General features: G+C 45.6%; 1 protein-coding gene across 2 annotated transcripts in view; it reads right to left on the bottom strand.

Moving 5' to 3' along the window:
- The window catches only part of LOC143296477 (uncharacterized), a 30003-nt gene extending 3801 nt beyond the window's left edge, over positions 1 to 26202 (bottom strand). For both annotated transcript variants that reach the window (XR_013057146.1, XM_076608432.1), the window contains exons 1-6: positions 25850 to 26202; positions 23346 to 23515; positions 21718 to 21897; positions 16253 to 16316; positions 12015 to 12118; positions 1053 to 1147 (exon numbers count right to left, since the gene is read on the bottom strand). Coding sequence is in view for 1 of the 2 variants with exons in the window: in XM_076608432.1 (XP_076464547.1) it covers positions 1053 to 1147; positions 12015 to 12118; positions 16253 to 16316; positions 21718 to 21897; positions 23346 to 23515; positions 25850 to 25912 (676 nt within the window). In the remaining variant the exon portion in view is untranslated. The remainder of the gene's footprint in view (positions 1 to 1052; positions 1148 to 12014; positions 12119 to 16252; positions 16317 to 21717; positions 21898 to 23345; positions 23516 to 25849) is intronic.
- Positions 26203 to 26708: the final 506 nt, after the last annotated feature.

Genomic DNA, 26708 nt, shown 5'->3' with positions numbered 1-26708 from the left:
CATCAATGCAGCAGATGATAACACATCTCACAAACACCACACCATGTCATCAATGCAGCAGCTGATAACACATCTCACAAACAACATGAACACACCATGTCATCAATGCAGCAGCTGATAACACATCTCACAAACAACATGAACACACCATGTCATCAATGCAGCAGCTGATAACACATCTCACAAACAACATGAACACACCATGTCATCAATGCAGCAGCTGATAACACATCTCACAAACACCACACCATGTCATCAATGCAGCAGCTGATAACACATCTCACAAACAACATGAACACACCATGTCATCAATGCAGCAGCTGATAACACATCTCACAAACAACATGAACACACCATGTCATCAATGCAGCAGCTGATAACACATCTCACAAACACCACACCATGTCATCAATGCAGCAGCTGATAACACATCTCACAAACAACATGAACACACCATGTCATCAATGCAGCAGCTGAAAACACATCTCACAAACAACATGAACACACCATGTCATCAATGCAGCAGCTGAAAACACATCTCACAAACAACATGAACAAACCATGTCATCAATGCAGCAGCTGAAAACACATCTCACAAACAACATGAACAAACCATGTCATCAATGCAGCAGCTGATAACACATCTCACAAACACCACACCATGTCATCAATGCAGCAGCTGATAACACATCTATATCTGTTAACTCTAAAGCATGGGTCAACACCTTTACATACCTTTTAACACTAAAGCATGGGTCAACACCTTTACATACCTTTTAACACTAAAGCATGGGTCAACACCTTTATATACCTGTTAACACTAAAGCATGGGTCATCACCTTTACATACCTGTTAACACTAAAGCACAGGTCATCACCTTTACATACCTGTTAACACTAAAGCATGGGTCAACACCTTTACACACCTGTACCTTTCCTAAAACACAGGTCAACATCATCATGAACCTGTTCGTTTCCTAAAGCATGGGACAACATCATGTACAGAATGGGACAACATCATTATGTAAAGTATGGGATAACATCATTACATACCTGTTAACACCACTTTTCCTGAGACAAAGATGAGCAACACAATACGAGGCTTCACCATACGGTATATCAGCCCTGGGAACAACTCTGGTTCGTAGCTGTTGACAAGAACAAAGCACACACCTGTCATTATACATTTCAAACATTGTTCATAGCAGAGGGCAACAACAAAGCAATCATGCACTTCAAACACTGTTCTTAGCTGAGGCAACAACAAAGCAATATTTGGTGTCATATACTGTACCATGTCAAACTGATGCAAACTAGGCCTATGGTTTGCTCTGTTTGGCCAAATTTCGCGCGGCTAACGGTGAAAAGACGCCCCTCTTAGTCTGGCCCGCTCTTAGCCAATCAAACGCCTCTAACAGCTATAAGCGCTGAATCATTCCTTTGGCCAAGGCTCTCCACGCCATCTTGTCAGGTTTTCGCTCTGTCTCGTCTAACGCTTTTTTTGGCTATTAAGCGTTTTCATTTGGCCTTATTTTGTTGTATGCGGCTTGCATGTGTATTGTGCTTACATTCTGTGTACTCGTTTCGACTCGGCCCCCTCGATTTCTTCGTATTTTCTACCTCTGAGTCGATCCTGTCTTTCCTTTCTCTGTTGGGGTTCGTATTGTTCGCTGGGTGCTTACGCGCGGTACCATGCCTCGTTTGCCATCCTACGAAGGCAGGGATCATGATGCTGGCAGAGATACTCGCCAAGAGACTCTCCCAGGCCCGGAGCTCATGATTTCTCCCGATAGGGACCGCGGCGATGCGTCTGCAGACGCTGATCGCGGAGGGGACGCTCGTCCCGATAAAACGGTCATGAAGGGGACCGGGGGGAAAGGGATTCGAGCGTCACCTCCCGAAGTGTCCCAGCGCGAGGCGGGTGGAAGGGGGAGTAGCACGTCCTCTCTTGGTGGTGGGAACTCGCGGCTGGGTGCGGACTCCCAAGGGGAGGCCGCCCCCCGCCGTTATCCGGGTCCCCACACGGAGACGGCCCTCAGGGGCCCCAGTGCTGTTTCCCCTCCTCCCTCCTCGGTCGACCCCCCTCCCCCACCTCCTCCTGGGGGAGAAAAACAGTTGGTTCCGGGGGGGGACCTCCACTTAGCCCACCCCGGGCCAAGCCACCCCAGTCTCCCCACGGGAGGGGATTCTGGGCGCGTGGCAACCTGCTCTGCAGGTCTCCCCGCTATCCGGCCGGTCTCCCCTGCTGGGGGAGTCCCGCGCGTGTCAGGCGGTTCCGGGCAGTCAGACCGCCGGCCTTTCGGCCTGTCTGACACCCAAGTCGGACCTGACCTCCCTCCGACTTGGCCAGGCTTTTCCCTTCAACGAGGTCAAGGCACCAGTGACCCTTGGGGCTGGGGTCACGGGATGGCTGGTGCCCACGGGTGGTATCCCCCATTCTACCCGTACTGGGGTGCACCTATGGTGCATGCTGGGTTCCCGGGAGGACCAGGGACTAACCCCTGGTCCGCTCCCCACCGGACCCAACCCAGCACAGACCACAGAGTGACACACACAGCCCCGACAAGAGGGATTGACTCTTCGTTGGGCAGGTCGAGCTCCTCGACCAGTGTTAACACTACAGCCTCGAATAGGTCCTCTGTCAGCACGCAGGTGACCGCCACGGTCACTACGGCTTCCTTTTCAGGACCGACGGCAGCTGAGGGACCCCGCTCAGCCCGTGGGAGCCTGCTGGTCCCACCTACCCAGCCCTCGGTCCTAAAAGGAGATGAGTGGGTGTTCGTCCCCTCACAGCAGTCGTGGGTCCCTCTGGCGTCCAGGGACGCTCTCTCTGAGAAGGTGTGGCACCCACCATCCCAAGCATGGTTGGACCTACGGTCCACACACTCCCCACCCTCTTCAGGTGTCAAGGACATAACAGAGGAGACCAGGGTCCCTGCTCGGGATCGCCCCAGCTCATCCCGCTGGGCTGACCACAGCCCACAGGACGCCCCCGTGGGTACATCCACTTGGGATGGCACCCAACAGGGGATGGACTGTGAACAAGAAGGACAGCCCCTGTCTTCGGATGAGGACGAACAAGCAGATGAGCACTCTTCGCCCCCATCCCAGTGCGACAGATGGAGCCCACGCCTCCCTAGGGACCAGCCTGAACCAAACTCGGACTTTGCCGAGCTCGAACTGACCCTCCCCAATAGGGTCACACATGCTGAATCAGTCCCTCAGGCAACTTTGTCACCCTTAACCCTCCTACGGTCAGGTGACTCTAACTCCAGAACCACAAGGCGACTCAGAGTGCCAGAAATGGCTCAGGAGTGGCTTAATAAGCCAGCCCGCACCGTCAGGGGTGCTGCTTCCATCCCTCCTCCAGGCAGGGAGTCACTCTCTGCCCCGGGCGCTTTTGCCCCAGGCAAGTTCCTTAAAGATCCCTCCAAGGGAGGAGTGTGGTCCTGGTACACACAGGACCACCCTGCCTACAGGGAAGCAGAGCCCTCCGCGCAGGACAGGATGTTGGTCTCACAGCGCACCACCTTCCCCACCTCAGCTACTCTTCCCTTTAAGACATTTGCAGAGTGGGACAAACTGGCCCGCCGCTGCCTCCTCGAGGTGTCCACGGCTTATACCTTCTTTGACGCGTTCCTCCACAGAGCCAATGAGCTGTGGGAACGACGTCCAGTTCAGCAGGACACGGAGTCTCCTTCCTCTGGCCTGCCTGGCCTCTTCTCAGACCCGAGGTTAAACACTTTTGGCAATCGAGTAGCGTCTGGTCTCACGGCAGCTGCAGACGCAGCTACCAGCCTTCACTTCAATACGGTGCTAGCGCGGCGGGATGCTGTTCTCCGCCTCTCTAACATTCCAGTAGAGGAGAGGGCTGCTCTGCGGTCCATCCCAGCACAGCAGCACTCCCTCTTCGGCCAGTATGCGCCGCATTTTGTCAGCCACAGGGCAGAGACAAACCGGGAGGTGGCCTCATATTTAGCCCAATCCTCCCAGGGGTGCCAGGGTTCTATGCCTTTGAAGAGACCCGCCACCAGGGCTCCTCCATATACCTCGCCTCCTAAGCCAAAGCGGCGTGCTCAGAATCAGCGGCAGAGGAACAAACCACCTCATGGCCGTCCAAGCCGTCCGGCCATGCCCAAGGCCAGAAGGCAGCACCCCCAATGACTGGGCCCCGATTCAGCACCGCCAGTCGTTCAGCCCCTCCAAGTAGGAAACTTGTCCCGGCACGCGCATCAGTGGCGTGCTCTGGGACTCAACGACTGGATAGTGTCGGTGCTAGAGTCGGGGTACATGCTCCCTTGGGTGGGGGACCGCCCCCCTCTAAGATCCACTCCTCCTCCTTATGTGCCCAGCTCGATGGAGCAGGAGAGCGTCTTAGAGAAAGAGATATCGCACCTACTCCTCATAGGGGCGATATCTCAACTCTCGGACCCTGGGCCCCGGTTTTTACGGCCGGTTGTTCGTGATTCCAAAAGTCTCCGGAGGGTGGAGACCAGTCCTGGACTTGTCCCCCCTCAACAGTTTCCTCCCCAAGATGAAATTCAAGATGGACACACAGGCACAGATTCGGGAGACCATGCAACAGGGAGATTGGGCGACGTCCATCGATCTGAAAGATGCTTATTTCCATATCCTCATCCACCCGGCATCCCGCCGGTACCTGAGGTTCGTGTGGAGGGACAGAGTGTTCCAGTTCTCTGCCCTCCCATTTGGTCTGTCCCTTGCCCCTTTCCTGTTTACCAAGGTGGTGCGGGAATTGGTGTCAATCGTCCGGTCGGAGTCCATTCGGCTCTGTGTGTACCTGGACGACTGGCTTATTCTGGCCCAGTCACAGGCTCTGTGCCAGAGTCATACAGCCAGACTTCTAGACCTGTGCTCCCAACTGGGCTTCATCACGAACCAGGAGAAATGCGATCTGTCCCCGAGCCAGTCCTTCGACTTCTTAGGGATGAGATTCGACACGCGGTCCATGATAGTCTCTCCGACGCCAGATCGGTGGGACCGTCTGGCAGGCCTCCTCAACCACTTGCGCCATTCCTCCCAAGCAACGGCGCGGACACTTTCTTCCCTCCTGGGCATGATGGAGTCCATGGCACCTCTCATCCCTCTGGGCAGGGTTCTCAAGCGCCCTCTTCAGAGGGCACTCAGGCTACGGTGGTCCCAGAGCACTCAGCCATGGGATACCCGGATATGTCTGGGCGAGTGGTTCCTCGAGGTGACATCAGAGTGGTTAACCACCCCTCTTCTGACACAGGGGGTGCCCATAGCCCCACCTACTCTTCAGGTGGCACTATTCACAGACGCCTCCTCCATGGGCTGGGGAGCCCACATGGACTCACTCCATGCAGCAGGGACTTGGTCCCCGGAGGAGCGCCTATGCCACATCAATGTTCTGGAACTGGAGGCAGTTCGCAGGGCTCTCCAGCACTTCATAGCGGAGGCCAAAGGCAAGACCATTCGCTTGTTCACGGACAACACAACAGTCGCTTGTTACGTGAACAAAGGGGGCGGAGCGCACTCGGCAGACCTCTCTCTGCGGACCGAGGCTCTCCTCCGTTGGTGCCACAGCAGGGGCATTGCACTTTCAGCGAGACACATAGCAGGGAAAGACAACATTTTGGCAGATGCTCTCAGCAGGTCCAAGAGTGTCATACACACAGAGTGGACCCTGGACAAGGACACCCTGCAAGGAGTGTGGGAACAGTGGTTCCGGCCGATGGTGGACCTCTTTGCGACAAGGTTCAGCAAGAGACTTCCCACGTACGTCTCTCCAGTCGCCGACCCAGAAGCATGGGCAGTGGACGCTCTCTCTCTAGACTGGAGCAGTCTGATTGCCTACGCGTTTCCTCCCTTTCCAATCCTGTCCAAGGTGATACGGAAAGCCAGGTTGGAACGCCCGCAGATGATCCTCATTGCGCCGAAATGGCCAGCCCAGCCCTGGTTTCCGGTCCTTCAGTCCCTGACACATGTTCCACCACTGGAACTGGAAACCAAACCTCATCTGCTGAGGCAGCCTCGTTCGGGCATTCCTCACTCCAATCCTCAAATGCTCCACCTGCACGCGTGGCTGCTGTGCGGGCGGATCTGTCAGCATCACCATTGAAGTCTTCCACCCCTCGGTCAGCCTCTGTGTCTGCCGCGCTGACCAAGGGGGGTGCCTCCTCCGACCTCCTCTCCATAGTCTCCAAAGCCAGGAGGGAGGGAACAGAGACTTTGTATGACTTTCGATGGAAGAAATGGCTGAGTTGGTGTACAGCTCAGAACATTCCCCCTACTAACCCTACGAGCATGCAGCTGGCCAACTTTTTGGCTCACTGCTCCTCGGTTCTCAACCTGTCTGCTAGTTCTGTGAGAGGGTACAGGTCTGCCATTTGTACCACTATCAAACAGCTAGGTGGTCCCGCTTTTGAAGCTGATTTCCTGCTCAGAGAAGTGGCTAGGGGCGCCTCTCTGAAGGAAGCTAGGAATCCCAGAAGAGTGCCCCTCTGGGACTTGTTCCTGGTGCTGGATTTCATTCGAAAACAGCCCTTTGAGCCATTGGGGACTATTCCTTTTGACCTGCTCACTCTCAAGACCACTTTCCTTCTGTTGCTGGCCACGGGCCGTCGTAGAAGTGAGATTCATGGTCTTAGTGGTCTGCCACAAGATCTAGCATTCCACAGAGATGGTTCCATCACTCTTCGTTTCCTTCCAGAGTTTCTGGCTAAGAACCAAGACCCCGAGGTCCCTTCCCCCTCTCTGAGGGTCAGACCTTTGTCGGATATTCTGGCACAAGATGATGAAGATAGGCATCTCTGCCCCGTTCGGTGCCTCAAATACTATTGCAATAGGTCTCGCCATAGGCGTTCTTCTCAGAGGCGCCTTCTCATCTCCCTCAATGAGAATTACAAGAAAGATATCGCTGCAGGCACCATTTCCCGCTGGGTTTCCCAAGTCATTCGTAGAGCCTACTCTCATGCACACAAGGATCTCAGCTGTCTTAATCCCAGAACACACGAAGTGCGGGCCATAGCTACTTCGGCTGCTTTCCAGCACTCGGTACCACTGCAGCATGTCTTGGAGGCAGCCTTCTGGCGGTCGGAGAATCCCTTCATCAACTTCTACCTCCGGGATTTCCGTATGACCAGGGCTGACGGTTCCAAGGGGATTTCCTTTGTCGCGGCTAACACTGCCGTCTCAGTTTCAAGGGCTCCCCATACGAACCAGTAGGCGTTGCCCTCCTCCATTTGCTTTAAATTCTGCATCAGTTTGACATGGTACAGTATATGACACCAAAAGGAGGAGTTTGTATTATACTCCATGTTTGGTGTTTACATATACTTACCATGTCAAACTCGAATGCCCGCCCGTCCGTCCCCGCGTCTCCGCCGTGGTTCTCATGGGGCATTTTCATTCATGGCCACGGAATGATTCAGCGCTTATAGCTGTTAGAGGCGTTTGATTGGCTAAGAGCGGGCCAGACTAAGAGGGGCGTCTTTTCACCGTTAGCCGCGCGAAATTTGGCCAAACAGAGCAAACCATAGGCCTAGTTTGCATCAGTTTGACATGGTAAGTATATGTAAACACCAAACATGGAGTATAATACAAACTCCTCCTATATACTTTAAACACTGCTCATAGCTGAGGGCAACAACAAAGCAATCATACACTTTAAACACTGTTCATAGCTAACAGCTGAGGGCAACAACAAAGCAATCATATACTTTAAACACTGTTCATAGCTGAGGGCAACAACAAAGCAATCATGCACTTTAAACACTGTTCATAGCTAATAGCTGAGGGCAACAACAAAGCAATCATACACTTTAAACACTGTTCATAGCTGAGGGCAACAACAAAGCAATCATACACTTTAAACACTGTTCATAGCTGAGGGCAACAACAAAGCAATCATATACTTCAAACACTGTTCATAGCTGAGGGCAACAACAAAGCAATCATACACTTTAAACACTGTTCATAGCTGAGGGCAACAACAAAGCAATCATCCACTTTAAACACTGTTCATAGCTGAAGGCAACAACAAAGCAATCATATACTTCAAACACTGCTCATAGCTGAGGGCAACAACAAAGCAATCATACACTTTAAACCTGTTCATAGCTGAGGGCAACAACAAAGCAATCATACACTTTAAACCTGTTCATAGCTGAGGGCAACAACAAAGCAATAATATACTTTAAACACTGTTCATAGCTGAGGGCAACAACAAAGCAATCATATACTTTAAACACTGTTCATAGCTGAGGGCAACCATTAAGCAATCATACACTTTAAACACTGTTCATAGCTGAGGGCAACAACAAAGCAATCATACACTTTAAACACTGTTCATAGCTGAGGGCAACAACAAAGCAATCATACACTTTAAACACTGTTCATAGCTGAGGGCAACAACAAAGCAATCATACACTTTAATGCTACGTTCACACTAGGCTGTAACCACGATCTAACCAAATGGTTACATCGCTCTCTAACTCACTGGAACCACGAATTTTTGGTTGCAGTGGGTTCCCATCGGTTAGACGATTTTTCGGGAAGACCCGATTTTTGGTTAGATAGGTGGTTAGATGGCCCCCAAAAATATGACTCGGGAGATAAAAATTTTTCGAGGTTACATCGCCCGATCAAGTTATAAACGGTTACAAAGGCATTCACACTAGTCCCCGTCGGTTCCAGTGAGTTAGAGCAGAAAATAGAGGCGGAGCCGAGTTTGAAAAAAACTCCGACGTCAAAACAAAATAGCATGCCTTGCACGCACGCTGCGTGCGGTATGCAAATTGTCTGGCCCGACACATCTAACCGACTGCAAGTGATTGCAACCTTCTTTGCATGGTTGGGGTCAGTTACAGTGAGTTACATCGACGCGTGTTGTAACTTGATCAGTTACAGTGTGAATGTATTTAAGCTGGCTGACTCATTTTTTTCGTTCTTCTTGCTGCGTCTATACGAATCCACGACACACGAGACTGATTTTTCGACATGTCGTCTTCTGACTCTGATGTTGCTGCTTCCGACCTGTCCCTGGCTGCACGTGAGCAGGATGAGTGAGTTCCAACAGGTTGCAGCAGGTCACAGCAGGCTGGTGGAGATGCACAACCTCAAGACCCCCCACCTCATGGAAACCCACGGGAACCACAGAAAACAAAAGTATACCCCAATCTGTACATGACGCCTCAGCCACAGCACCCCTGTAACTTGGCTTGTAACTTGTTCAAGTTAGAACGGAGTTACAACGGTAGTTAGATGCCACCAGTCTAACTTCAGCGCAAAACAAAACCATGCCAGCCAGCGAAAACTGCTGCTCTCAGTCAAAAAACGCGCGGGAAAAGGGGCGGAGCCTAATAGTTAGACAGTGGTTAGACGCTTTCCGTTCACACATGCTGTATGAAAAATCTAGAGTTTGTCTCATGGTAGTTACATCCCTCAATGTAACCATTTGGTTAGATCGTGGTTACAGCCTAGTGTGAACCTACCATAAACACTGCTCATAGCTGAGGGCAATAACAAAGCAATCATATACTTTAAACACTGTTCTTAGCTGAGGGCAACAAAAAAACAATAATAACAATAACAATGGACATTTAGAATAGAATATATCTTTATTACCAAGTGTACCGGGGTCACAAGGAATACTGGGGGGGATAGTACATAACAAGATACGAACATAAATCGAAAATCATAAACAAACACAGATACAGTAGAAATAAGATATATACAAGTGCATATCAATATAAAAACTTGTGCATACTCATGCATGCACGCACTGCACTCACACACACACACACGCATGCACGCACACACACGTTTGAACAGAAGCTGCAAATTACATGTGGATAGGGCTGATGACTAGATATTCAAGTAGATGGTTGTTGGTTGTACAATTCTATTTATCATACTGGATTTGTTCGAGAGACAGGGCATTGACTGCTTTGAGGAAAAAGCTATTGGCAAAGCGATTGGTTTTCGTCCTTATATTTCTGTACCGTCGACCAGAGGAGAGCATCTCGAAAATCCCAAAAGCTGGATGTGATTCATCCTGGCTGACTGATTTTGCTTTTCTGAGTAGCCGCTTATATGTCTTCTAGAGAAAGTAGATCAGCCCTGGTAATCTTGGTGGCAGTTTTTACGATTCTGTTAAGGGCTGTAACTTCTGCCTTGGAAATGTTTCCGTACCAAACAGTAATAGCAAAGGTTAGCACTCTTTCAATGACTGCTCGGTAGAAATCAACCATGATTTCTTTTTTAATTCCGAACTTTTTGAGGCACCGAAAAAAGTACAGGCGCTGTTGTGCTTTCTTAACAATTTTTTCCGTATTTTTCTCCCATTCCAAATCATTGGAAATGATCAGTCCGAGAAATTTAAAGTCGCTGATGACCTCTACTTGCTCGTCTTCAATGACATTTTTTTTCTGATATAAAAACTCTGCCTTCTTAATGCATTTTTCAACACTTCTTTTTGCCTTATTGTGGACTATTCAATCATCAGTTTCATGAAAAGCTCTCTCTTTTTCCTTTAGTTTTTGCCTAACAGCCCCGTTACACCAAATTTTGTTGTTTGAAAATATTTTGATATTTTTTGATGGAATGCACACACTTTCACAGAATGAAATATTATCACACACTGTGTCAGTATATTCATTTAAGTCCCTGGCACAGTCTTTAAAAACATTCCAGTCTGTACATTCGAAACAGGCCTGCAAGGTCTGTAAGGCAGGGGCCAACCAGGGGTCAAGCGATGTACCCACTGTCCTGACAGGGATGGAGATCCGGTGCACCGACGTTTACCTGTTTCTGTGCATGCGCACACATTTGTGTGCGTGTGCATGAGCGCGCTCGCATGTCTGTACGTGTGTGTGTCGTGTGTGATCGACTGCATGAGTGTGCATGTGTGCGCGTGCGTGCCAGTGCTTTTCACAGTGATATCAATGCATGCCATGTAGGGATCGCCTTTCGTTATCGGCATTATGACAACTTCAATGGACTGTTGGGAAACTTTCTGACTTCGATTTTGGTGCTCTGACAAGTCACTGGATCGCTTCTGGAGGGGTCAATAAACGACGCTTTCGAAAGAGGATTCTGTTTTCATTTTTGACAGATCAAACGATATAGAACGGCCCATCCACTTTTCCTTTTTTTTCTTCTTCTAGAAAATGGACGCTCCGTTTTTAATGTAAATCTGAAAACAGATTTCTGTGCATAGACTGAAGAGTTGCACCCATACAATCTGACACTAATCGTACTTGGCCTTGCCTGCGGCCTCAATTTTGTGAATGGCGTCTCCTACCCGTAAAGTTTTGTTTTTGTTTTTGTTTTTTCGTTTTTTTGTTCTTCATTTCTGTTTTCATGATCTCATCTTGCCAGGCCTAGTTCCATTAATTTTTCACTCCTTAATCGATCTCTGCTGCAAAAATCTTTTTATCCTTTGTGAGTTTTCTCATTTTGTCAATGACTGAAGACGAAAGACGAAACTGTTATCTTTGCAAGTCGTGAAGCCCACGAGCGAAAGTTTTGTAATCCCGACCGAATACAGATAAGCTGAATGATGACAGAGAAGCAACGGAACACTTATTCTCAATTGGTTTGCTTATCCAAACATGGGGCATTTTAGCAAACTCTGCGGGTCTGTCTTGTCAATTGGTCGGACAACGTTTGTGCAACATTCGTCGGTCGGAAAAAAACCTCACCCCCACCCTAAACCCCCCAATTTTCTCAACGAATTTACGCAAATCTCAAAAACGGCCTCAGGAGCCAATTTTCGGTTGGATATCCGACTATATTTGGAAAAATCTCATGCCTGATTATCATCACCCACCTGAAGAACTGGAACCCATGTTGCCTGAAGTCATCATCATTATCATCCACCTGCAGAACTGAACACCCTGTTACCTGAAGTCATCATTATCATCATCATCATCACCCACCTGGAGAACTGGAACCCATGTTACCTGAAGTCATCATCATTATCATCCACCTGCAGAACTGAACCCCCTGTTACCTGAAGTCATCACCCACCTTGAGAACTGTCCGTGGGTCAGCACGAGACTCTCCAGTCGGATGGGGAACTTGACGTCACAGCTGCCCACCATGTTCTGGATCTTGAAGTCTAAAAACCGGGCCTGGAAAATCAACAACACAACAGAATGTTAAACAGGTAACCATGAAAGTCAAACACATGGATGTTGAACGGATCAACAGGAAAGTCAAACACATGGATGTTGAACGGATCAACAGGAACGTCAAACACATGGATGTTAAACAGGTAACCATGAAAGTCAAACACATGGATGTTAAACAGGTAACCAGGAAAGTCAAACACATGGATGTTGAACGGATCAACAGGAAAGTCAAACACATGGATGTTGAACAGGTAACCAGGAAAGTCAAACACATGGATGTTGAACAGGTAACCAGGAAAGTCAAACACATGGATGTTGAACAGGCAACCAGGAAAGTCAAACACATGGATGTTAACAGGTAACCAGGAAAGTCAAACACATGGATGTTGAACAGGTAACCAGGAAAGTCAAACACATGGATGTTAAACGGATCAACAGGAAAGTCAAACACATGGATGTTAAACAGGTAACCATGAAAGTCAAACACATGGATGTTGAACGGATCAACAGGAAAGTCAAACACATGGATGTTGAACAGGTAACCAGGAAAGTCAAACACATGGATGTTGAACGGATCAACAGGAAAGTCAAACACATGGATGTTAAACAGGTAACCATGAAAGTCAAACACATGGATGTTGAACGGATCAACAGGAAAGTCAAACACATGGATGTTAAACAGGTAACCATGAAAGTCAAACACATGGATGTTAAACAGGTAACCAGGAAAGTCAAACACATGGATGTTGAACAGATCAACAGGAAAGTCAAACACATGGATGTTAAACAGGTAACCAGGAAAGTCAAACACATGGATGTTAAACAGGTAACCAGGAAAGTCAAACACATGGATGTTAAACAGGTAACCAGGAAAGTCAAACACATGGATGTTGAACGGATCAACAGGAAAGTCAAACACATGGATGTTGAACAGGTAACCAGGAAAGTCAAACACATGGATGTTGAACAGGTAACCAGGAAAGTCAAACACATGGATGTTAAACAGGTAACCAGGAAAGTCAAACACATGGATGTTAAACAGGTAACCAGGAAAGTCAAACACATGGATGTTAAACAGATCAACAGGAAAGTCAAACACATGGATGTTAAACAGATCACCTGTCTGTTGTGCCAGCCGGGAAAAACACACGCCATCAATAATTTCAGACCTGACAAGTAAATTGATACAACTGGGTGTGCTGACATCCAGCACAGTACATCACTCCATCACTCTGTGTTGACATCCAGCACAGTACATCACCTCCATCACAGTACATCACCACCATCACTATCCAGCACAGTGCTGGAGTCTCCCGTCGGACCGACAGATGAGTAGGCAGGCAGGCTTATCTGTCGGTGTGTGTCCTCATATGGGAGAAGAGGCCGATTCTGGATGTGCAGCACTTCCCACAGGTGTTGCAAGGGAAAACGTCTCCAGAAGTTGAGCCCTGCTTCCTTCGCTCACGCTCCTCCTTAATGGCCAGCATTCTCTTGTTTTCAAACGTCTTTATGCCACCAGAGCACAGCATCCTCCAGCGACAGCAGTCCAGGGTCACACAGGCTTTGAGGTTTGTCTTCAATGTGTCCTTGAAGCGCTTGCAGGGACTTCCAAGTTCATGGTGGCCTTCCTTCAGCTGGCCATATAAAAGCATCTTTGGGATCCTGCTGCCTGTCATGCGGACAATGTGTCCTGTCCAGCGTAGCTGGCACTGGATCAGCAGGCTTTTGATGCTGGGTAGGACACTCCTCTCTAGGACCTGGAGGTTGGAGACTCTGTCTTGCCGCTTTATGCCGAGGATCTTTCGTAGGCATCTCTGGTGAAACTGCTAAAGTTGTTGAATGTGACGGCGATACGTTGTCCAGGTTTCACAACAGTACAACAAGGTGGTCAGCACAACAGCTCTGTAGGTTTTGATTTTGGTGCTGAGCCTGATGCCTTTGTTGTTCCACAGCCTATTGTTGAGTCTGCCAAAGGCGGAGCTGGCCTTGGCGATGTGCAGCGTCACTTCTGCATCAAGGGCTCCATTGCTGCATAGGGTGCTGCCCAGGTAGCAAAACTTGTCGACTGACTTGATCTCTGTGTCATCGATCTTGATTGCAGGTGGGAGGGAGGCTCTGGCATTCTGTGAGCTAGCTGGTTGGTACATGGACTCGGTCTTGTTGAGGCTGATGGTAAGTCCAATGTGTCTGCAGGAGGTTGAGAACCTGTCCATAATGAACTGCATGTCTTCATGGGTGTGTGCAGCAAGCAAGCAGTCATCAGCGAAGAAGAACTCTCTCAACAGTGCCTCAAACACCCTGGACCTGGCATGGAGTCGCCACTAGATGAAAAGCTTGCCATCTGTGTGGAACTGAATGTAGATGCCCCAGTCACGGTCTTGGAAGGCGTCAATCAGCATGGCAGAGAAGAGAATGGAGAACACTGTGGGTGCCAGGATGCAGCCCCGCTTCACTCCATTTACCACAGGGAACGGATCCAACATGTCAGTATTTTCCTGTACTCTCGCCTGCATGCCATCATGGAATAACGCAATCAGCTGGATTAGGCTCTCTGGGCAGCCGAACTTTAGAAGGATCTCCCAAAGACCACACCAATATATATGCACATGTACAATAATGGAAACACTTTTGGGACATGAAGGTGAAAAATCAGTTTGCTCTGCTTGGCCAAATTTCGCACGGCTAACAGTGAAAAGACGACCCGTCTTTCCCTGTCCGCTCTTAGCCAATCAAACGCCTCTAAAAGCTACAAGTGCTGAATCATTCCTTTGGCCCTATAACTTGCTGTCAGCAGGATTACTGTTTTATTTACCAACAAAATTCACTTATTTCATGATTGTATCACTTGCTCTGATAAAGTTAGGTTGTTGTAAAAGTTACAACCCAAGCAATGTCCCACTTTTTGGCACCACAATCACAGACAAATTAAACTGTTTCAAAAATGAGGCAAACATAATAGGTGATGAGAGACAAGTTATTTTATGACCAAATATGCTGCCAAAATCACTGAAATGACAAACACATGCAAAAGAAGTAACTAAAGCTGAAGCTGAGGGCCCCATTATTGTGCTGGGTGTTTCCAGTATTGTACATGTGCAGATATATATAATATATAAATCAGGGGAAGTTAAACCTTTCTTCATTGCTTCAATTTAGACAGGTAGTCCAGACTTCACCCCAACACACATCCTAAGCCAAAGCATGCACAAACTGTATACCAACTCACTATCAATCCTAAACCAAAGCATGTACAAACTGTACACCAACTCACTGTAAATCCTAAGCCAAAGCATGCACAAACTGTATACCAACTCATTGTCAATCCTAAGCCAAGGCATGCACAAACTGTACACCAAATCACTGTCAATCCTAAACCAAAACATGCACAAACTGTACACCAAATCACTGTCAATCCTAAGCCAAAGCATGCACAAACTGTATACCAACTCACTGTCGATCCTAAACCAAAGCATGCACAAACTGTACACCAACTCACTGTCAGTCCTAAGCCAAAGCATGCACAAAATGGACACCAAATCACTGTTAATCCTAAACCAAAGCATGCACAAACTGTACACCAACTCACTGTAAATCCTAAGCCAAAGCATGCACAAACTGTATACCAACTCATTGTCAATCCTAAGCCAAGGCATGCACAAACTGTACACCAACTCACTGTTAATAACAAAAGCCAAAGCATACACAAACTGTACACCAACTCACTGTAAATCCTAAGCCACAGCATACACAAACTGTACACCAAATCACTGTCAATCCTAAACCAAAGCAAGCACAAACTGTACACCAACTCACTGTTAATAACAAAAGCCAAAGCATGTACAAACTGTACACCAAATCACTGTCAATCCTAAACCAAAGCAAGCACAAACTGTACACCAAATCACTGTTAATAACAAAAGCCAAAGCATGCACAAACTGTATACTAACTCACTGTTAATAACAAAAACCAAAGCATGCACAAACTGTACACCAACTCACTGTCAATCCTAAGCCAAAGCATGCACAAACTGTACACCAAATCACTGTCAATCCTAAGCCAAAGCATGCACAAACTGTACACCAAATCACTGCAAATCCTAAGCCAAAGCATACACAAACTGAACACCAACTCACTGTAAATCCCAGCTTCTGGACTATTCTGGCATACTTCCTGGCTGCAAGTTTGGCCATTTCCTCACTGAAAAGTCAAAATAAATGAATTAAATAAAAACAATTCAATAATAACAGAACGAAGGTAACCACCAGAAAGGTTAACAATATGACAGAACTATTTTAAAAAGATAATACAGAATGAAAAATAAAGAAACATATGTTGTTCCTGAGACAAGTATGTATCATTCTTATCGGTTGTTCCCCAAAAAGTGAACCGCTTATTGACAAATATTTTCTCAGTGGTAGGGAAACCGAATTCATTGAAACTTTTCACACAGTAACCTTCGGGTATCATCAACAAGTCTGCAAACTATCTAAAAGTTCTGATGCAAATTATGTGAGTATTGTCAAGTTCAAAACAGCATGTCAAAAAATCCAAAATCAGAGCTGTGCAATGTGACCATCATGTTCATACCAGCTGCCAGGTGTTGACATCTGTCAATCAGTGTCAGTCTAAAAATTGATTTTTTATTGTCGTCTGTATCCAAAATCAGTTCTGTCCAAAGTTTCAGTTTGGAAGGATCAACCATGCCTTTGAGTGAAAGTGATAAGGTTGCCATTGAAAACTGTTTCAAGGAGAAAGGCTGGGGTGGAAGAAGGATCGTAAAGGAATTTCCATGCAAGGGGTGGAGACATGTCACTGAAAATACACTTATCGCTAAAATACGCACTACAGGGTCAGTAGCATGTAAAATTGGCAGCGGGAGACCCAAGACTGTATGTTCGGAGGAGAACAAGGACTGTGTTGAGGAACTGATTCAATCCCAGGATGAGAACCCAGGGACCCACAAATCTCTTGGAGAAGTTGCAAGCGATTCACAAGTGACCAAGTCTTCTGTGCAAAGAATATCGAAAGAACTGGAGCTGAAGCCCTTCAAGGGGATACGGCCATCATGGAGGGACCAAAATGTCAGAGGGAAAAGAAAAACTCGCTGCCGTAACTTGAATGACTGCTACTCGGCCACTGATGTGAAATGGATTATTTTCACAGACGAGAAAGACTTTACGTTAGAGATAGCTAAAAATTGCCAAAACGATCGCATCTATGGGAAACGGAAATGAGAAATTCAGCCATCTCGCCTCTATCATGAGACTTCTAGATTTTCAAAAAAGATAATGGTTCACTCTTTTCCTTCAGTGTGTGTGCCTTTGTCAGGTCATACTGTCCACTCTTTTCCTTCTCTGTGTGTGCCTTTGTCAGGTCATACTGTCCACTCTTTTCCTTCAGTGTGTGTGCCTTTCTCAGGTCATACTGTCCACTCTTTTCCTTCTCTGTGTGTGCCTTTGTCAGGTCATACTGTCCACTCTTTTCCTTCTCTGAGTGTGCCTTTGTCAGGTCATACTGTCCACTCTTTTCCTTCTCTGAGTGTGCCTTTGTCAGGTCATACTGTCCACTCTTTTCCTTCTCTGTGTGTGTGCCTTTGTCAGGTCATACTGTCCACTCTTTTCCTTCAGTGTGTGTGCCTTTGTCAGGTCATACTGTCCACTCTTTTCCTTCAGTGTGTGTGCCTTTGTCAGGTCATACTGTCCACTCTTTTCCTTCTCTGTGTGCGCCTTTGTCAGGTCATACTGTCCACTCTTTTCCTTCTCTGAGTGTACCTTTGTCAGGTCATACTGTCCACTCTTTTCCTTCTCTGAGTGTGCCTTTGTCAGGTCATACTGTCCACTCTTTTCCTTCAGTGTGTGTGCCTTTGTCAGGTCATACTGTCCACTCTTTTCCTTCTCTGAGTGTGCCTTTGTCAGGTCATACTGTCCACTCTTTTCCTTCAGTGTGTGTGCCTTTGTCAGGTCATACTGTCCACTCCTTTCCTTCTCTGAGTGTGCCTTTGTCAGGTCATACTGTCCACTCTTTTCCTTCTCTGAGTGTGCCTTTGTCAGGTCATACTGTCCACTCTTTTCCTTCTCTGAGTGTGCCTTTGTCAGGTCATACTGTCCACTCTTTTCCTTCAGTGAGTGTACCTTTGTCAGGTCATACTGTCCACTCTTTTCCTTCAGTGAGTGTACCTTTGTCAGGTCATACTGTCCACTCTTTTCCTTCAGTGTGTGTACCTTTGTCAGGTCATACTGTCCACTCTTTTCCTTCAGTGAGTGTACCTTTGTCAGGTCATACTGTCCACTCTTTTCCTTCAGTGAGTGTACCTTTGTCAGGTCATACTGTCCACTCTTTTCCTTCTCTGAGTGTGCCTTTGTCAGGTCATACTGTCCACTCTTTTCCTTCAGTGTGTGTGCCTTTGTCAGGTCATACTGTCCACTCTTTTCCTTCTCTGAGTGTGCCTTTGTCAGGTCATACTGTCCACTATTTTCCTTCTCTGAGTGTGCCTTTGTCAGGTCATACTGTCCACTCTTTTCCTTCTCTGTGTGTGCCTTTGTCAGGTCATACTGTCCACTCTTTTCCTTCTCTGTGTGTGCCTTTGTCAGGTCATACTGTCCACTCTTTTCCTTCTCTGAGTGTGCCTTTGTCAGGTCATACTGTCCACTCTTTTCCTTCTCTGAGTGTGCCTTTGTCAGGTCATACTGTCCACTCTTTTCCTTCTCTGAGTGTGCCTTTGTCAGGTCATACTGTCCACTCTTTTCCTTCTCTGAGTGTGCCTTTGTCAGGTCATACTGTCCACTCTTTTCCTTCTGTGAGTGTACCTTTGTCAGGTCATACTGTCCACTCTTTTCCTTCTGTGTGTGTGCCTTTGTCAGGTCATACTGTCCACTCTTTTCCTTCAGTGTGTGTGCCTTTGTCAGGTCATACTGTCCACTCCTTTCCTTCAGTGAGTGTACCTTTGTCAGGTCATACTGTCCACTCTTTTCCTTCTCTGAGTGTGCCTTTGTCAGGTCATACTGTCCACTCTTTTCCTTCTCTGAGTGTGCCTTTGTCAGGTCATACTGTCCACTCTTTTCCTTCTCTGAGTGTGCCTTTGTCAGGTCATACTGTCCACTCTTTTCCTTCTCTGAGTGTGCCTTTGTCAGGTCATACTGTCCACTCCTTTCCTTCAGTGTGTGTGCCTTTGTCAGGTCATACTGTCCACTCTTTTCCTTCAGTGTGTGTGCCTTTGTCAGGTCATACTGTCCACTCTTTTCCTTCTCTGAGTGTGCCTTTGTCAGGTCATACTGTCCACTCTTTTCCTTCTCTGAGTGTGCCTTTGTCAGGTCATACTGTCCACTCTTTTCCTTCAGTGTGTGTGCCTTTGTCAGGTCATACTGTCCACTCTTTTCCTTCTCTGAGTGTGCCTTTGTCAGGTCATACTGTCCACTCTTTTCCTTCTAGAGTGTGCCTTTGTCAGGTCATACTGTCCACTCTTTTCCTTCTCTGAGTGTGCCTTTGTCAGGTCATACTGTCCACTCTTTTCCTTCTCTGAGTGTGCCTTTGTCAGGTCATACTGTCCACTCTTTTCCTTCTCTGAGTGTGCCTTTGTCAGGTCATACTGTCCACTCTTTTCCTTCTCTAGTGTGCCTTTGTCAGGTCATACTGTCCACTCTTTTCCTTCTCTGAGTGTGCCTTTGTCAGGTCATACTGTCCACTCTTTTCCTTCTCTGAGTGTGCCTTTGTCAGGTCATACTGTCCACTCTTTTCCTTCTGTGTGTGTGCCTTTGTCAGGTCACACAATCAAAGGGATTCTTCTCTTCTCACTCAACTGTTCTGCCAAAACAAATCATGTCCAAAGTTCTTCCCAATACGGCAAATATAGCACATGCCACCTCTATGGCTGTAGCACATGATACTTTTTTCTATGTCTACAGCACATGACACCTCTTTCTAAATCCTATGTCTTTAATTTAGTTTAAATGTCAACAGCACATCAGACATCCTTCTATGTCTTTCTATGTGATACACATCAGACCTCTTTCTATGTGATACACATCAGACCTCTTTCTATGTCTTTCTATGTGATACACATCAGACCTCTTTCTATGTCTTTCTATGTCAATACACATCAGACCTCTTTCTATGTCTTTCTATGTCAATACACATCAGACCTCTTTCTGTGTCTTTCTATGTGATACACATCAGACCTCTTTCTATGTCTTTCTATGTCAATACACATCAGACCTCTTACCATGTCAATCTATGTGATACACATCATACCCCTATGTCTTTCATTGTCTATACACACTATACCCCTTTCTATGTCTTTCAATGTGATACACAACATACCCCTATCTATGTCTATACACTAGACCTGTTTCTATATCTTTCTATGAGATACACATCAGACCTCTTTCTATCAGTCTATGTCTTTCTATGTCTATACATATCAGACCTCTTTCTGTGTCTACACACATCAGACCCCTTTCTCTGTCTATACAAATCAGACCTCTTTATATGTCTATATTAATTATTATAGATACACATCAGATCACTTAATGATCATTAATGTCAATCTAAAACATAGCATCAAGACCAACATAATGCCTTAAGAAGAGATACAGAATTTTTTTTTAAAAGATGGGTTTCTGATGGATTAAAACCTGGAACCTGTCACTTTCTAGACTCTCCAGGCCACCACTCCTTTATCAAGGTCATAGTGGAATTGTCCTCTTTGAAACAAGAAATTTGCTGCTTCTGGCAGTTAACTACTATAAACTATCAATATTACTTCAATACTAAGCGCAACTTAACATTTCAACTAGAAATAAATGCTATTACTTAGTATTAATCTCTGTGTCAATATACCAGATAAAATACTAGATTCGTTGGTAAGAAATAAAAATGTAACACTGCCAGTAACATGACAATGAAAAGAAAACATTTTTGGTTTTATGATTTTTTGTGCCCTTCCCAAAGTCCATTGTTATAAAATTAAAATGTGTGAAAAGAACCGATTTCCCCCCATTTTTAACTATTTCAAGCCAAATTTAGTATCAACAAAGTATTTCCAGAGAAAATTGATTTGTTAAAAGATCATCCTGGACCCCATCATACACACACAGACAACTGAAACACAGAGTTTTTAAAATAATATTAATATTTATTATAATAATAATAATGATGATGAAGCACTCTATAGCATTGTTCCCTCACAGAGAGGTTCACAGAGCTTCACAAATAACATGTAAAAAGAAAGGAACGGAAATAATCAAGAAGATTCAAATAATGACCAATCACTTTCGGCGCTCCATGAATTACATGTTGCAAAAGAGAAGCAACAATCATCAAGAAAAAAGAATCAACCACAAAGAAACAATCACCATCCTCACATCATAAACAACACACACACACATACACACACAAGCAAAAAAAACAACAACACACACACATACACAGAGGGCAGCGACACACACAGAGCCCCCCAACTCCCCACAATTTTCATACCACTGGAAAGCAGAGTATGTCCTTCATATAACAGCAAATTAGACTAGATTACATAGGTTCATGAATGTAAACACACATGTATGCCAAGAAAGGCCAGCCTACAGTACAAGTGCCATATTCTCACCTTTTCGCTCCGGTGCACACCATTTTCCCAGAGCTGAAAATAAGAGCAGTAGTGCGTGGTTCTCGAATGCGCATGATGACAGCGGCAAAACGTTTGGGGTTGTACTCCGCATTGCGGGCATGGAGAGCAATCTTCTTCAGGTCCAGTTTGCAGGCAAGGTTGACTGTACACACTATGTTTCTGAAGCACAACAGACCACCTCTTTTTATAAGACACACTCTTTCTGAAGCACAACAGACCACCTCTCTTATAAGACACACTGTTTCTGAAGCACAACAGACCACCTCTCTCATAAAACACACTATTTCTGAAGCACAACAGACCACCTCTTTTATAAGACACACTGTTTCTGGAGCACAACAGACCACATCTTTTATAAGACACCCTGTTTCTGAAGCACAACAGACCACCTCTCTTATAAGAAACAATGTTTCTGAAGCACAACAGACCACCTCTCTCATAAAACACACTATTTCTGATGCACAACAGACCAACTCTTTTATAGGACACACTGTTTCTGAAAGCACAACAACAGACCACCTCTTTTATAAGACACACTGTTTCTGAAAGGACAACAGACCACCTCTTTTATAAGACACACTCTGTTTCTGAAAGAACAACAGACTACCTATTTTATAAAACACACTGTTTCTGAAAGAACAGACCTATTTTATAAGACACACTGTTTGTGAAAGAACATCAGACCACCTCTGTTATCAGTGGTTGACTTTACACACTATGTTTCTGAATACACAACAGACAACCGCTTTGATTAGCTGTTGACTTTACACACTATGTTATTTTTCTGAAAGCACATCACACCACCTCTGTGATGGGACACTATTACACACTATGTTTCTGAAAACTCAACTGTCCACCTCTTTTATTAGACTTCACTGTCTCATGTTGATCATCACCAAAGCTGCAGAGATCAGCATTTTAGTTACTTTCAAAATCACAACAGATTCAAAACATACAATATCAGAATTCTACACAAAGTGCATACCGGGGTAATCTGTCCCACCTTCCTCTCACAAACAGTCCATCCCATCTCCAGTCAGTCCCAGGCTTTAGCTTTGGTAAACATTTTGCGGGTCAGAATTCTCAAGATTCTTCCTTTTCCTTGTGAGTAGTAAAGTACTAATATCAGTCATCATATTTGTACTATAGTAATAGTAGCAGTTCCTAGGTCAAGGAGAAATCTTATTTCTGATACAATAACAAGTTTTTGCTCGAGCTGAAACTTGCATCCATCCATGGCTTAACACACCCAAGCACTGTTCTGGCATCAAAATTAAACTGTTTTCATATTCCTACATATTCATAAGCCACAAAGAAAAGGAACTGACCTCAAATTCTATAGTATTTCTGGATGTGTCCATGCATAATGATAATGCAGAAGAAAAACAGAACATGTACATTTTCTGCATTTTTCTCTATGAGTACATCGCCATGGCATGGAACTGACGAAAGACTGATGAGGCTGAAGACTTCCCAAGGTTCAATGGGTTAAGTGCAATATAGTCAACATATTGTACAACATTTCATGTCATGAAGAATTAAAGTTTGAAAAAGACAAGTGAAATGGGCAACAAGAGTGGGATTCTTTGAAGTCTAAAGCTACATACTGTAGCTGTGGTCGTATCCCTGACCCCTCTGAGGCTGGTGTGGCCGGGGAGAGGGGCGTCATGGGCCCTCCTGGGGTGGACGGGTACAGGCTGGCATTGGAAGGAGGCAGAACTGGGTTGGGAGTCGACCCAATATTAAAGCTCAAGGAAGGAGATAACAAACCAGGACTCTGGAAAAAAACAAACAACTTTATCTTTTTGTGTTTCTGATGTGTGTGTGTGTGTGTGTGTGTGTGTGTGTGTGTGTGTGTGTGTGTGTGTGTGTGTTTATGTGATTGTTCATTTATATATCTGCAATTTGTAATATTGTCTTGGCACATATATATAGATATAACATGTGTGTTGTTTTCATACAGGGCAGAAGTATGTTATTATGCGCTATTGTATGTATTGTATAAATTTAGGCACTTTGACAAAGTTAGAGCCCATTATATGTGGTGTATGCACCATAAGACTCAGTTAATAAGAGTACTATTTTAGTATTTATCATCCATTCATTATACTATAGACTGTATACATGAGCACATACACACACACATCTGATAAACTAATATCACTGTAGTGAAAAGATGTTATGTAATGTAGGATGCTGTTGATGCCCAACTCCCAAATCAGTAAGTTTCTATATCATGTGTTTGATGTGCTTGTGTACACATGTGTGTGTCTGTGTGCTTACACACAATTTGGTGTGTGTGTGTGTCAGAGTGTGTGTGTGTGTGTGTGTGTGTGTGTGTGTGTGTGTGTGTGTGCATATGTGTGTTGTGTGTTTACACACAGGCATTAAAATGTGTGTGCGAGGGATGGTGGAGCTGGAATCTTCCTCCGATACAAAGATGGAGATGAAGAAACTGCAATCCCAACAGGAAAATACTCCACCAACTTCCGAGCTGAGTGAGAAGCCCTCTGTGAGTCAGCCACAACAGTCTCACAGAACTCCACAAGAACAACAGGGCAGATGGTGGTGTTCTCAGACGCTCTCTCCATGCTCCAAGCCCTCAAGAACTCTCGCTGCAAAGAACAGAACCATCTCACTTCAGCCTTTGTTGTCATGAGTGCCAGAGTGGAGAAAGTGGTGATACAATGGGCACCAGCACACTGTGGCATCAGAGGCAACGAAAAAGCGGACATTCTGGCAAAAGACGGTGCACAGAAGGAGCAGGCCAACAAACTGGTGTCATACGATGAAATCAAGACAATCATCAAGGCACAGCAAGGAATAAAGTGGCGCCTCCAGCACCCAAAAATATTACCCAGAAGACAGATACCATTTGCTGGAAAGACGGGAACAGGTCAAGATCTTCCGCCTGAGGACTGGACACAACCGCCTGCTCCACCACATGCACACAAAATTTGGCATTGGACAGAGTGGAGAGTGCCCTTGTGGTGAGGGACCAATGACAACCGACCACATCCTTCAAGACTGTATGACACATGCAGCATCCAGGAGGAAGTACTGGCCAACAGCTACAGCAGTGGAAACTAAGCTGTACGGCACCCTGGAGGAGCTGTGACAGATGGCAGCCTTCATTGAGGACACCGGGCTGCTCATCTAATGGGAGGCGAACGAGGAATAAGAAAAAGAAATGCGTGCGCACATGTGTGTGGTGTGTATGTGTCTGTGTCACTATGTCACTGAGTGTTTGTAATGTATGTCTAAAGGTGTTTATCTTTGTGTTTGCATACACATGTATTAAACAGATGTAGATATATAATATAGATATTATATATATATATATATATATATATATATATATATATAATCTGGCCTATTTTGTTAAACATAAAAGTAGTATGTGTTAAACTGTTAAACTTCTATAAGTGTATTCTGAGTACATATGATAATAATGTAGAATGTAGCTCTAGTGGAGTGATGGCCAAGTGGAGTGATGGCCTAGAGGTAACGCGTTCGCCTAGGAAGCAAGAAAATCTAAGCGCGCTGGTTCAAATCACGGCTCAGCTGCTGATATTTTCTCCCCCGCCACTAGACCTTGAGTGGTGGTCTGGGTGCTAGTCATTCAGATAAGACGATAAACCAAGGTCCTGTGTGCAGCATGCACTTAGCGCATGTAAAAGAACCCATCACAACAAAAGGGTTGTTCCTGGCAAAATTTTGAAGAAAAATCCACTTCGATAGGAAAAACAAATAAAACTGCATGCAGGAAAAAAATACGAAAAAATGGTTGGCGCTGTAGTATAGCGACGCGCTCTCCCTGGGGAGAGCAGCCCGAATTTCACACAGAGAAATCTGTTGTGATAAAAAGAAACACGAATACAAACAGTTAGAATCAGATGTGACATTACTCTTGATTATAAAATTAGAAGTAAAGGTGATGCCTGTAGCCCCATATCATTTTTCATTTTCTCTTATTATTTTTCAATTAATGAATTGGCAATTAAAATACTCAGCCATGGAAGACACAGTGCCAATATTTTGTTTACAAATTATGTTGAACTTTAAAGATGCGAAGTGGGCAAACAGAAAAAAAAAAAATTAAAAAGCCAACCTGCACAGAAGCTGGCTGTGGGGTCAGTCCCGTCCCATACGATGGAAACTGTCCTCCGTCCATTTTTATAGGATCCAATATAATAGAAAGTTTGTCCTCGTGGCACGAGTTTTAAAGTTGACACAGCGTCAATTCGCTGCAAACTCTGTTCGGCTCGGTACCAGTTACAAATACTAAGCTCAACAGCGTTCTTCGATTGTCAGGCATTAATTATCAATTAAAATATATCTAACTCCACTGAACAATCTTCATCTGAACAGCTTCTGATATACTGCATACAGGTCATGCAGGAAATTTTGCATGTGAAACTCCGAGCACAGAAAGAAAGCAACTGGGCACACTGAACGCCATTTCTTTTGCCTTCTCTTTCGCCGGAAATGTGAAGAAAACGCCAAGAAAGATCACTCCAGATGAACATTTTCAGTGAGGTGCAGTCATGTTCTTCAGTTGTACACACAAACACACACACGCGCACACACACATTTCTGAAACAACTGCAAAACCGCTGAAGGAAAGTGAGAGAAAAGAAAAAAATAATGAGGGTGTGTGTGTGTGTGTGGGGGGGGGGGGGGGGGGGGGGGGTTAACGACAAACACATCATAAGGCTCTCAGTTTTATGACATTCTTTGAGATAAAAAAAAAAAAAAAAAAAAAAAAAAAGAGGGAAAACGACAAACACATCACAACTGACAAAGACACACAGTTTTATGACTTTATTCTTCTCTTATTCTCCTCCTTTTAACTCTGTGAAGAGTCATTTGGGCGCCATCGCACAGATGTTAACTGAAGCCTGGGTCAGTCTCCGCCGGCAAACGGCGGCTTCAGTCCGTCAGTTTCCGTCCATTTTGCAAAATAATGT

The sequence above is a fragment of the Babylonia areolata genome, chromosome 21 (genome assembly GCF_041734735.1).
Source record: "Babylonia areolata isolate BAREFJ2019XMU chromosome 21, ASM4173473v1, whole genome shotgun sequence".
NCBI classification, from domain to species: Eukaryota; Metazoa; Mollusca; class Gastropoda; order Neogastropoda; family Buccinidae; genus Babylonia; species Babylonia areolata.
The sequence above is the reverse complement of the archived record's forward strand: the minus strand, read 5'-3'. Positions and strand labels throughout refer to the sequence as shown.